The sequence below is a fragment of the Durio zibethinus genome, chromosome 20, assembly GCF_047325235.1.
Source record: "Durio zibethinus cultivar Kanyao isolate XHJ-2024 chromosome 20, ASM4732523v1, whole genome shotgun sequence".
NCBI classification, from domain to species: Eukaryota; Viridiplantae; Streptophyta; class Magnoliopsida; order Malvales; family Malvaceae; genus Durio; species Durio zibethinus.
This window is the reverse complement of record NC_143181.1, coordinates 10,126,473-10,139,638: the sequence shown is the minus strand read 5'-3', so window position 1 is coordinate 10,139,638 and position 13,166 is coordinate 10,126,473. Positions and strand designations below refer to the sequence as shown.

Genomic DNA, 13,166 nt, shown 5'->3' with positions numbered 1-13,166 from the left:
TCAATATTGTCTTTGATGTCAAAAGTTAAGGGATGAAAACTAAATTTTTAATTTCAATAATTAAAATTTTAATTTTAAACAAAAATTCTTTAAAAATTAATTAGAGGATCAACTTATTAAAAAAAAGAAAAAAAATTTAATTCTATAATTATTAAAAAAAAAAAAAGAGGTAAAAAATGAAAACCTAGATGAAAACCAAACGCGGCCTTATCTTTTGATTTTTTTTTTTTTTTTTAAATCTTGTCCTGGAAGAGTCGGGTAAACTTCTATCTTCAACTGCTAACGAACTCTGCTGCTAAGTGTATTTTAGAGTGAGTCAGTATCTTCCTAGTTGAGCCGGAAAAAAAAAAACCCCCACAAAAAATCACTGGAAACAAATAGATGTTTTTTAATGTTTGAACTTTGGAGACGAAAAACAAAATGATTCTCCAAACTAGAATCTCATCTCCATCTTTACACCACCAAAAGGTCTGCGTCTCAGCAACCCAGCTTCCTCATTCTTGCTCTTTCCTCACATCTGGGTCTCTCCGATTCAGCCAAAAGAAGCTCTCTTTTCGGGTTTTAAAACTACCCTTTACTCTTTCTTATAACTATTATTGTTATAATTCTTCATATAGCAAATTTTCTACTTTGATCTTCTCAACTTCTTAAAAAATTTCTTGAAATCATTGGCATATATTCAACACTTACAATATTGCAAAGATGGGGTATATTATTGCAAAGAGAGGACTGTGCTCAGCCGAACTTCTTGGAACCATAACTGGAGGAAGGCTTTTTTAACCAATACACTGATAAAAATTGTTGGGAATCCATGAAAATACATATGCAAATATACCCATTTTTAGATGTTGAAATGATGGTTGGACTAAATGGAGCAAGAAGGTAACTGATTTTTGTCTGGTTTCTCAACACAAATGGAAGACAATGAATGTCTCCTTTGTAATTTTCTCTCAACTAAAATTGGTTCTTACGTGCAATTGGCAGTAATCTGTAACATTCTCTTTCTGTTCCCTACTGAAAAATTATGCCAATTCTTATTGAATCAATTGTTGGTTTTCTGCTCTCTTGAATTAGTTATTCCTTGCTTGCGCATCCTTAACATTTTTGTTGAAATCAAAACCTTGAATCCGAGGGTGAAGCCATAAAATTTTCAATTTTTTTCTTATGGAAAGAAAAAGAGTTTTTTTTTTTTTTTTAACGTTTGAGTATTTGTAACATATGTTTTTTATAATTCATAGTGCATCATAAAACGGAAAAACGTAAAGTCTAATAAATATTTTTTTATAAAATAATTTCATATTTTTAAAAAACTAAAAGAGTAATATTAGATAAAAGAAGGTAAAAGGGAAAAACTTAAAAAGAAAGGTTAGCTACAAAGTTACCTTGCATGATAAATATGACAGTATCTGCTTAATATTCATGTTTGATTGCATCAATTGGAAAAATTATATTTTTAATTAAAAATGAGGTGATAAATGATAATAGTGTGTACATAAAAGAGTAGCAGAGGAGTCACAAAGTTGTGAAATTTGCGATATTAGTTACAGAATTGTGTTAAGAGAGGGACAACTTATAAATTTTGGTGGGTCGAAAAGCTAGATTTACTTGTTTCTTTTAGCTTATAAAGAACATTGGTTAATGCTTCTTAATGGTCCAGGCCATTGTTAAGTGCTATGGTGAAACAGCCTTAAAAAGCTCATGGACAGGCAATGGAGTGAATGACACTACATTTCTCAATCTACAGGTATGTGTTCTGGTACTCTCTGTGCTTCAGTGGATTTAAGAAAAAAAATCCTTGTTTTTATGAAGAAAAATTGAGGCATTGATTGCAGAAAATTTTTCCATTTTATTATACTGTTCTTTGTTTATTTATTCATTCTACATACCTAACTCTGTTTCCTACTTCCCATCTTCTTCATCCCTACCGTGTTTATGCAACTGATTCACTGAAAGATTAACTTTTATTAGGATGATCCTAAAAAAGGAATTTTTTAGGCACCACCAAAACAATGCCACCTGATGTTTTTTAAAAGAATGCAATAATTATCTTATTCTCATCCTCATCAAATTAACTCTCATTAAATCAATTAACTCATCTTTAACTTTGGTTAAGAATGAAAATATATACAACTCAAAAATTAAAAAAGAACCATTGCCCTCTAGCAAATAATTAATCTGAAAAATCCCCAACAAAGCCATTAACAAAATCACAAACTATCTTGACCGAAAACATCTTTCAAATTTCACAATCATGTCATGCAAGGGGGGACCCATCATGGCATCTGCAAACCATAGTGATTGTTGCACACTGCAATTGTCAACTATGTAATTGGTTAGGAGACAACTTGGTTTTGATTAGGGACCAAATGAATGATGTTTTACTAATGTTTCAGAGTGGTTGCATCATATTATCCTATTGCCAAAGTAACAAAAGATTAATCTCTTTCTAATTGCTGCTTGGGCTATGTGGGGAAGCCAGAATGGTCAGAAACATGATGAGACCAGAAAGAACTACATTACTGCACAGTTTGCTGGAAATTACTTGAAGGAATATAGCCAAGGAATATAGCCAAGCTCAAGCGAAGCATGCTGCCCAAATGAGTGAAGGTCAACATAGATGGATTCTACCACCCAAAGAAGTATTCAAAGAAAATTTTGGTTGAGCACTTGATGGAAACAATTTTAAGAGTTTGATGTTATACCCTAGGCCAATTTTAGGAGTCTTGTGTTTTCATCACCCTAAACCATGTTTAAAATTCATTTTTACCTTTTTATTAATTATTGATTTTCACATAAATTAACCTGAGTTAAATCAAGTTGGAAAGTTAATTAGGCGAGAATGAGTATATAATAATAATTACATGTCTTTAAAAAACATGAGGTGGTATTATTTTTTTGGTGCCTAAAAATTCACATTTTAGGATGATCGTAGTATAAGTTAATCTCACAATAATTACATGTCTTTTAAAAAACATAAGTTAGCATTATTCATTGGTGCCTAAAAACTCACTTTTTATGATGATCCTAATATAAGTTAATCTCATTAAAAATTAGTTAATTAGCTAACTACTTGCTGACTTGGCATCTTTATATTTGGAGTTACTACAAAAAATGCCCACATAGCCACATACTTGTTATTTATGTGTGTGTGTGTGTATATATATAAACCTGTTAATGTTAGACACAACATGAAAAGGATACGAAAAAAAAAAAGGTGAAAGTGATACGGTTTAAAATTTTGACAAAAACCATATATGCTTGGCAAAACCAAAAAATGTGTTTTGTGATTGGTGTGTTGACACAAACTGTGTATTTTGCTTATGTTTAACACGAAATAGACATGACACAGATACACGAATTGCCATATCAGCAGAAACAAAAACGTACAAAAATACAGATACACCTATTTTCTTTTAAACAATAGCAAACCCAGAATTCTTGGAAAAATTAAAACTTCCTCCACAAAACACCTTATTTCCTTCAAATTCAAATTATAATTAGCCAGACTGTTCTTTTTATTTTACTCAATCTTGGATAGCTCAATTGTAAAACATGTTAGCAATGTGAAGGAACGTGATATGATCACTGATAGCCATATATCAAGTGGACCTCACAACTGATGGACAGCTATGTTGGGATGAGTAAGGCTAGTGAGCAGGAATGATGAGTGTTCATATCATTATCCCTATTTTAATTGTAAAAGGGATGTTCAAGTTTTTGTCAACATCATTAAAAGTTTGGATTTGATCATCATTAACTATTAGCTTTAGTTTCTGCTACTTTATGGGTCAATTAAGGGTTAAACTTAAACAATTTAGGATCTAATTTTGGACATGAAGTTTCAAAAAGTGAAGCTATCTTTATCTTTTGCCTTGAGATCAAAGTTTGAGCAAAAGATTAAAAGTTCATGTTCTCTTAAACAAAGAAGCCATTCTTTTGAATGGCAAATAGCTTCAGCCAACATGGAGTGTTGGTGGAGAGGTGGGGGTGCATGGTAACTGTGTTCAAGAGAAGTCTATAGAATGGAAGTGTCTACTAAAAAAAAAGAATAAAAGGGAAAAGGCTTTAACCACCGAATCATCTATGCTATTAGAGTGTTTCTGAGTAGAGAAAGAAGTGTGCTCTGAAATTTTCAGCCCTTCATCTGATAATATTGGAATTAGTGCTATTAATGCTTGTATGTATTATCAGATATACTAGGAACTTAGGAAACAAACTTAAATGATTGCATATAGTTGTCATTTAAAAAGTTTGGTCTAAACTGTGCTTTTGCATAAACTCATAAAAGGGTGTGTAATTTCTATGTGGCTTGGCAATTTCTTGTCTTCAGTTTTCTTCCATGCCTTATGTGACATTTCCTGGGAATGCTGTTATATGTTTCTAGCTGGATTTCTTTTGATAAAAACTTACTTAATGATCACAATGTTGTATAAGAAAAGTTTATGTTTAAATTTTTAATCAGGGTTTATTTTAGTGAATAGAGGTACATATATATGCTTTACTAACCCTAACATGCTTTCTTACTACTTTTTTTTTTTTCCATTTTTGAATTGACTGTGGATAAAGGCAGATGTTTCAAAAGGGAGTACTGGCAACAAAACTTTTACCTCAACTCACTTTGATGGTAATTTCCTTTCTCTTTGTTGCTCTTTTTAATCATCAAGGTTGTTTAAATGCTTATCATAAGCACGTGAAGAACTTATATGGCATGCAGTGGGAAAATGCAGCATAAAATATTGAAAGTTTGTACTCTTGATACCTTTTTTCCTCATTAAACATTATTTTTAAGGCAGCCATTCTGTGTGGTTATTTGATGGATCATCTTAATTTCTCTTAATATTATACTAATCAATATTCCTTATTAATAGTAATACGCCAAAAGGGCAGAAAGCCTCGCATGTCATTCTTATGGAGTGTGGTTGAGTTGGGGGTTAAATAACTTAATGTCCAAGATGTGATGGTAAAACAGTCTCAACTTTGAGTTTAGTCATGCACTTGTAGATTTGTAATCTTACTCTCTTTCGGCTGCTATATTTTCAAAGCATGATAAGCAGCTTTCTCTGATGCTCACAACACAATTAGTAATTGGCTAGCATTCAAAAAGCTCAAACTTCCTGAATAGCATAGACGAATATATTTACAAGACTATATCGTTTCAAAATAGTTTAACAAGCCCTGAAAGTTCTAAGCTATTTTACCCTTAGGATACTTTTGGCATTTTTTGACACCAAGATCCTTTATGCATAACTTGAAGGCCAAAGAATATAATAACTAGCCTCTAGACTGGTGGACATGGAATTTGGGCAAGTTGGAATGTGTAACATTTTTGCAGACAATTGACTTTACTGCAATGATTGATGCTTCCTTTTATAGGGTGTAAAATTTGTGAGACTTGTAAACTTAAGTGGTATTTGGTTGCACAAACTAATTTTTTGGTGCATGATATACCTGTGTTATTTACTAAGTGTATTTTAATGGCTATATTTCATAACTATTCTGTTTGTCTGATTCTCTGGCCAAAAAGGGACTCAATTCAAGTCCGAGAGACATCATTTTTTTCTTTATTTTTTGTAATACATTCTTTCTACTAATATCCACCATAATTACTTGAATTTAGATGATTGATGTCTTTGTTTTGTTGCAGAATCCTTGAAGAACCTTCTGGCTATACTTGAGGACTTAAATGTTAAGAAGCCATTAGTTGTGCTGTTTTCTTTCCTCTTTGGTCAAGCCTTGTGGTTAATTTCTGCACAACTAGCAAATGCAAGTGAAATTACTACTTATCTGCTATCTTATCTGAGATTGGAGATTGGAGAGTTATTTGAGTTAGGAATCCAGCTATCTTATCTGCTTTTACTACTAGGCTTACTTGGGGCTGGAACCTTCTTTGTGATCCGTCAAGTCCTTGTACGTAGAGAGCTTGACCTTTCTGCCAAAGAGTTGCAGGTAAGAGTCTGTTCTCCTGTGAAAAAGAGTGCTAATTTAAAATGCTCTGAAAATTATGATTATTTAAGTTTGACATTTCTAAACTTCTAATGAAGACTTATTCAAGTTACTGTTACAAAACTAAAAGGAAAATAAAGGAATTTGGACTCTTTGTTCTTAGCTTTACAGTGAATGGTGACTGCTCCTTTGTGCCTACATTTTTATTTACTATGGTTATTTTAACTTAGGAGCAAGTAAGAAGTGGAGATGCCAGTGCAACTGAGCTTTTTGAGCTAGGTGCTGTTATGTTGAGAAGGAAAATTTACCCAGCTGCTACTAGATATTTGCTTCAGGCAATTGAGAAATGGGATGGAGATGATCAAGATATTGCCCAGGTATGGTATCTTTTGGATCTTCCACATCGTAGGAGCAGAAGCAATTGGTTTTATTCTGTAAATTGTACTTTGTGTTAAGCATGTCTTGCCTTGCTGTTACAATCAATTGAGTCTGCCATTTTTATATGAACATCATTGCTTTTAACCACTCACATTCTAGTTTGATAAGAGAGCAGTGATAAGTAGTATGATGGGTGATTCGTTTGGATGAATTCCCTTGAAACATTTTCTGCCATTAACATGAAATCATCATCTATCACTGATGTATCCCTTTTCTTTTGAGTCATAAATCATGCCGTAAGCAGTGCACTTTATCTTCTTTTTGGTTCTAACTTTCTTATAGAACCTGAAAATTACAGCCTTTAGCCACCCAGATCATATATAAAATTTCCCCTTACTGCTTATCATTCTTGTTCACAATCTGAACTCAAATTGTTGCGGAATAGCAGCATTATCTGTGTATCTAATCTGTCTGGAATTTTAAGGTTAAAAAATGTTCCATATAGATCTAGTTTTTCATTTGAAAAAGGAAAAGGAAGAAAATTCTAGCCAACACTACTAACTTTGATGCCAACTTAAACTTTAATCATAAGGGCTCAGCATTAGCTATCCTGTTCTTGCAGTACATAGACCCATACCCTTCTTTAAGTCTGAACCATCGTACGCTTTGTTGCTTAGACACATTCTTGATTTTGGCCTCTTTTGCTATTGATGCACAACCACTTGAATTAGGTCACATCAGTCATTAGCAAATTTTACAAAAATATGATGATTTCAGTTGGCATGACTAAGACTCTAACTTGACAGAAAATTACTATGAGAAACCTGAATCTAACAGGATGTGATGTGAACTTGTCTAATTCTAAAATTACATGGTATGAACTATTTAAGAAACAAACTGATCATTGGCTATTTTTCTACCAAACTGAAGCTTTTTGTACATGTCCCTGAAAAATTGACCCAACTGTCACTAGGAGCAAAATTCGCAAATTTGAATTGTTTTCCCTAACAGAAATGGTGTTTGCTAATTAAAGTGCCTCGTTTATTTTGGACCTTTTGTTACTAATATTGAACTACTTTCTTGGTTGTGATGATCATAAATCAATATGAATCTTATTTACAAAACCAAAGAAGTTAAATGAAGAATCTTGAAACTGCATTATCAATGTGGGATCCTAAGTCTGGCCCTTGTTTTTTGGTAAAGATGAGGCCAAGGTAGGAAAGCGGATTAAATCATGGATCTTGACTCTCAACTAGACAGATAAAAATGCTAGCTTAGCATTGGTTACTTTTGGTCTGTTGAATTTTCACTTTTTATACTCTTGATGTTTGTCTGTCCAATTATTCATTCGTCAGTCTTTTTTTGTGCATTGATGATAAGTAGCAATCTTAAAAAATCTTAGTCTAATTATTATGTTAACACATGGTAACCATGTTTGGCATCTATTGTTGGTTTGGCTCCTTTCAAGGATGAGTTCTATAGGAAGGTTATGTATGTAGTAGAGGAGGCGAAAGCAAAGAATACACATAAGCACAGTACTTTTTTGGGTTATTTTGATTGGGAACTTCCTAAACATGAAATTATCGTGTTCTATTTTTCTAATCAATGCCAGGTTTACAATGCCCTTGGTGTATGTTATGTCCGCGATGGGAAGCTGGAGAAAGGAATCAATCAGTTTGAAACTGCTGTGAAGATTCAACCAGGCTATGTCACAGCCTGGAACAACCTTGGTGATGCATATGAGAAGAAAAAAGAGTATAAATCTGCACTCAAAGCATTTGAAGAAGTGGTACTTTTTTATCCTAATAATAAGGCAGCACGCCCCAGGCGAGACGCATTGAAGGATCGTGTAGAAATGTACAAAGGAGTTCCTGTCAAATCAAAAGACCGATGATTTTGTCCTCAATCACGAACATATTATCAATTTGCTCATATTCCCTCACACTTGGTTCTGAATTTTTTATATGTTTGACTGAAGGATTGTTAAAGCAATTCAACACCCAAAAGAATGTTCTCTTTCTGGAAGAAGAAAATCAGATGAACATAAACGGATAGCTGCATTAATGAACACAAATTGTTAGTTATTATTGAACTATGGAGTATGATGCTGTGTCAGCAATATGATATTTTGACTTTATCCTCAATGGCTGCAGCTTAGCAGATGAAAGAAGAGGTTGCATCTAAGCCGATTGGCAGAAAAAGAATAACTACAAAGCAGCTGGTTACTGAAGTAGCAATTTCCAAATACTTAAGCCAAAAAACATTATATAGCCCAGCACCAAAACTAGAAGGCTAGACACTTGCAATAGATGTTATATTGCCACCTCTAATCTCAAGATGTCAATTCTCTATATTAGAGTTCTGATTCAATCTGTATAGTTCTATAGTCATACTACAGACTCCTTTTCATCTATCTCCGCCATCTCAAATACCAGAGGAGACTCCTCTTTCGGACCAACTTGGCTGGAGCCATTGGCGGTCCTTTTTAAAGCATTGCCCTTTTTGTTCTTTTTTGCCTTCCGAGCCCAACCAACCAGCCCTTCGCGAATATGTTCTTCGAAAATGGCCTTCTTGTACGAACTTCCCATCTACAAAGCAAATCTTTTTATTACTCCAGACAGTAAAACAGAAAACAGAAAAGAAGATAGATTCAATTTTGTTTATAGTTCATTTTACCTGTGTGACAAATGCATATAGCGGCAGGGTACTATAACTGCAGACGAACTGAACAAACACCCTAATAATGACCAAATATGATTACATAAATACTTGAATATGGCAAGACAGAAAAGAAAGTTTGTTCTCTTCATATATACCCTATAACTAGTCTGGGGATAATAAAACGAACTTGCCCCATCAAGCATGAGTTGAAACCGTACTGCACCTGTTATAAATGGAAGAATCAAAATGATCAAATGGTAGTAAGGGGAGGATTGAATTCATGTCCCTAATGGTTTGAGACATCTTTCCAGGTTGTGAGGAACACATGAATATGTTAGGGTCATGTTTAGCACCATTCTTTATTGAATATAATGGAAAATGACATTTGATAATGTTACTTAGGACAAGATTCTTTTACCCATATCCAGGCGAAAAATGCCATTTCAAAGGAATTTTGGAATAGGATAATGTGAATAAGGCGGAGAATGAGCCGGGGCCTATTGAACCAGAAATGGTTATCTGAAGGTTGAACTACCAATTCCCCTTTGACCACTATATGTCTCTCAGCTACCTCTTGGGCCAATTGTGTGATTATATGCTCCAACTTGGTGCCAACAGCAAGTAAAAGCTGCCAAAAGGAAAACCATTGTCAAATGCTAAATACTTTCTTGGTTTGCTGTCGGCTGCCTCTCTGATTGAATATGTAGGTAGTTAATAACCATATGCAAAGAAGGAAAAGAACTAAAACATAACTACTTAAAAAAATATGTATGACATATAATAAATCTAGTGTTTATTTGAATCACTTACAATGAAGGGAATGAATGCTATCCAAAAATACGTATGCCAACCTGCATGAAAGAATTGAATTTTGATTTTGAGAAAAAATTAACGATCTTCACTAGCTGGTCCACTATCAGGAATGAATTATTTTCAGACTTGAATCAAGTAACATCAGAGTTCATATCTCAAGGAGTGGCAAATGCATGTATCTCAGACCTCAAGATCGCTGACGTTTTAGCAGTATTTGATATTTCTTTGTTGCAGTATTTTTAGCTTTTGAACTATAATTTTTCTGAATTTATAACAGGAACACAGTTAAAGACTTGGCGCACAAAAATTCTAGTGGATGAGTATGCCGTAGAATCCATTATCTTCTGTTAAGCTAAATAGAAAAACTCTGAAAGTTGACAACATCAGTAACTTACCAACGAAATTCAGCAACAGGAAAATGACAACAAATGCCCAAAGGTACCAACTGCAATTAAGTGATTCATGAAAGGAATTAAGCAAGAAACTGATAGCACTGTGAAAATTTATTATATAAAAAACTGTTTCTTGATGGACAGAAACATGGCATTGATGGCAAACCATCATTTTTCCCCAAAGGTAGCAATGACATAAATGCTTATGAGTCTAAGAATACATTAAGTGAGGAACAACTTTCTTAATATATTCAACCATTGATTGAGGAACTGAGAAAACTGCAGTTAGCATCTTTATCATAACTGACCTTATCCCAACAACTTTCTTAAAATCAGCTTCAAGGGCACGCATCATATAATTGTGAAAATTAAACTTTGGATTTCCCCTGCAATGAGTCTAGAGAAGAAATTTTCAGAAATTAATGGAAAAGAGTTGATGAAGTAAATTATAGGCATTCAAGTTCTTAACAAGAAATGAATTAAAAATGGAATGAAATAGATTAATGCAATTAACTTACCATGATGAAGCCTAGTCTTAGTGTAATATAATCCGATTTGGTCACAGATCCATAGAATTGCTTGAAAAAAGAATACTGACAGCAAATCAAACCCATAAAAACTATGTTACTGGATTACCATATAAATAGAGAAGAAAATGGTGTATTAGTTGTCTTGTAATGACACAATTAGTATTTAAGATGAAGTTAATAGCTTCCCATTTAGTCAGGAATTTATCCAATTTCCTCACAGATAAGCATAAAATCAGTATCATGACTCAAAAGGTAAGATCTTCAGCATTTCCAATTAATAAAATATTCTTTTATAGTAAGAACTCAGTAACTTTAAGTTGGAAACATTTGGCTTCTGTTTATGCTGCAACCTGCTTTTCACTGTCTCGTAGTCCGGCTTTGAATGTTTAGGATTTGACTTTTTATAGTGCAAAATAAACATGAACTTTGATGAAGCTGAATACCTCCAAGTTAGATGATCATAACAAGAAGATCTTGACTTACCACCCATCCTTGTAACTCTGAATTCTTTCCAATACCAAGGAAGCGGTTCCTGATAAAATCATGTTCTTGGACTTGGGTGATCTTTGTTTTCACAACTGCAAAGTAACACTTGCATCAGAAAATGCAATTTAGTTGATAGAAAGTTAGCTATAAAAGTCAAAGTTTGAAGCAGATTAGTGTTGCTTGTTGATAGGATTGGCATATTTTAGTGAAAAGGCCAATGATTCAACGCACTAGACTGGTAAAAATAGTCTGAAAAATATATCATTAGCCATTAAAACATGAAAAATTTAGGTGTTAGCAATCAATACCTCCCTCCGGATCATATTCCACATCCTTAGCACAATCCTCCCAACTTTTCCATTGATGGATCTAGATCATAGAAGACATGTAACAAACATAAGGCAGAAATTTGGCCCAAAAAAATTCAGACAGAAAAAACATGAAAAGGGAATTGGAAGCATTAACATTATACATGATATTAGAATCAGACGAATTAGAGTGACTGAAGGGAAGTTTACCTTTGTGCTTCCAAAAAGAATGGTTAGAGCACAGAAAGTTACATGTACAACAGCTAGGACGAAGATGAATATATGAAGATGATGCAATGCCGTGGTGGATAACAATGGAACTTTTCCCTGGATTGAAATCAAACATAATGTTATTGGAGAAAACCATCAGCTTTCCATTCCTAATGGGAGAATACAGAATAAATGGTGGGAAAAACAGTGACAAGATTGTCCTGATTTACAGTGAATATAGTCTATAAAACATGATTTCAAGTTCTTTACTTCTTTGCATTTTTGGTCTATAAAGATCATCTTTACATGATTTTGATGAACAAAGTGATAAACTGGTAATTTATGTATCAATGAGGAGATCTGATCATTAACTGAAAAACACTAAAAGATTACCTTAGAAGTACAGTAGGCAGCAGGATCAGAGGCCTCAGCAAGAAGACGACGGCCAGAACCATTAGGTAGAAAGGATGAGAAAAGGGTCTGAAAGTGTGCCGTGGTTAGTTCTTTCTTTTCCTCACAAGGCAACCACTGATTAGCCAAATCCTTTGATACACAGATTTTGGCAATCCTGTCTTGGAACACTGTCAGCAGCAGTGATATGAATCCCAGCAGCATCAACTCTGCATCCACACCACAAAAATATTATGCGTATCCGCATACCTTTACAGATTAACAGAACATAAAATCCGAATTTATTTTAGAGTCTAGACCTTCTTTGATCTTCTGCAACGCCTCGAAGAGAGGTTTCTGATTCTTTTTCTTCAAATACTGAAAACCAAATGGTCATGGAAACACTTCATCAAAAGGAAAAAAGAAAAAAGACACATAAAGCAGAAACAATAAACAAATAAAAAAATTGACTGAAACACATAAATAAATGTAAGAAAAGGGTCGATATATATATATATATATATATATATATGAAAGAATTGAAACATGCCTTGCCAAAGAAATGAAGGATTCTTTCAGCAGCAAGAGAAATGAAAACGATGACAGTGCAGACAACAGCCACCACCCATGTTGGGGTGTATTCTAAGGTTGTTCCTCCTCCTGCCATATTCCCACCACTCTGTTTTTCTTCTGTGTTTTTTTTTTTTTTTTTAATGTAAATGGAACGTGCAGACAGCAATGAAGAAAATGAGAAAATAAAGAGTGAGAGTGATGACAGCTGAAAAGCTGAGATTATGTTGAGTTTTTGGCATATAAATTTGTGCGTTAGTTTGAAAAGGGTTAGCGCAATTAACGTTCGGACGCGTATTGCGCCTATGATATATATTTTACAAAGACAATAATCTGACCCAAGGATACCAATTTACTAAACAAAAAATGGTAATTACATCCTACTTTCAAACAAAATTTTTTTTGTTTGTATAAAAATATAATGTATAAAGTTTTGCTTGTATTGAATTCGTATCTTAATACAATTGGTTCACATTGTTGTTAAC

General features: G+C 33.7%; 1 protein-coding gene and 1 pseudogene across 2 annotated transcripts; one reads left to right on the top strand and one right to left on the bottom strand.

Moving 5' to 3' along the window:
* The first annotated feature begins 345 nt into the window (after positions 1-345).
* LOC111315179 (tetratricopeptide repeat domain-containing protein PYG7, chloroplastic-like) lies at positions 346-8,340 on the top strand (annotated as a pseudogene). Its single transcript, XR_016330825.1, has 6 exons — positions 346-558; positions 1,658-1,744; positions 4,571-4,624; positions 5,645-5,946; positions 6,174-6,320; positions 7,934-8,340. The product of XR_016330825.1 is annotated as a tetratricopeptide repeat domain-containing protein PYG7, chloroplastic-like (transcript).
* A 107-nt stretch (positions 8,341-8,447) lies between these two features.
* Positions 8,448-12,955, bottom strand: LOC111315043 (MLO-like protein 1). Its single transcript, XM_022916662.2, has 14 exons — positions 12,662-12,955; positions 12,432-12,489; positions 12,115-12,341; positions 11,722-11,838; positions 11,512-11,572; positions 11,201-11,295; positions 10,706-10,780; positions 10,496-10,584; positions 10,191-10,240; positions 9,793-9,833; positions 9,401-9,610; positions 9,138-9,205; positions 8,998-9,058; positions 8,448-8,909 (listed from the first exon to the last, which is right to left on the bottom strand). Exons 1-14 carry the CDS (start codon positions 12,776-12,778, stop codon positions 8,709-8,711), a joined length of 1,470 nt encoding a protein of 489 aa, XP_022772397.1. The 5' UTR covers positions 12,779-12,955; the 3' UTR covers positions 8,448-8,708.
* Between the last annotated feature and the right edge of the window lie 211 nt (positions 12,956-13,166).

What these genes read in the sequence shown, in the direction of transcription:
- LOC111315043 (XM_022916662.2), bottom strand. Translation starts at nt 12,778, where the DNA reads ATGGCAGGAGGAGGAACAACCTTAGAATACACCCCAACATGGGTGGTG. An exon ending in AAGAAAGTTGTTGGGATAAG is followed by an intron (nt 10,241 to 10,495) that starts GTCAGTTATGAT and finishes ACTTAATTGCAG; the next exon opens with TTGGTACCTTTGGGCATTTG. An exon ending in CCTGTTGCTGAATTTCGTTG is followed by an intron (nt 9,834 to 10,190) that starts GTAAGTTACTGA and finishes TCTTTCATGCAG; the next exon opens with GTTGGCATACGTATTTTTGG.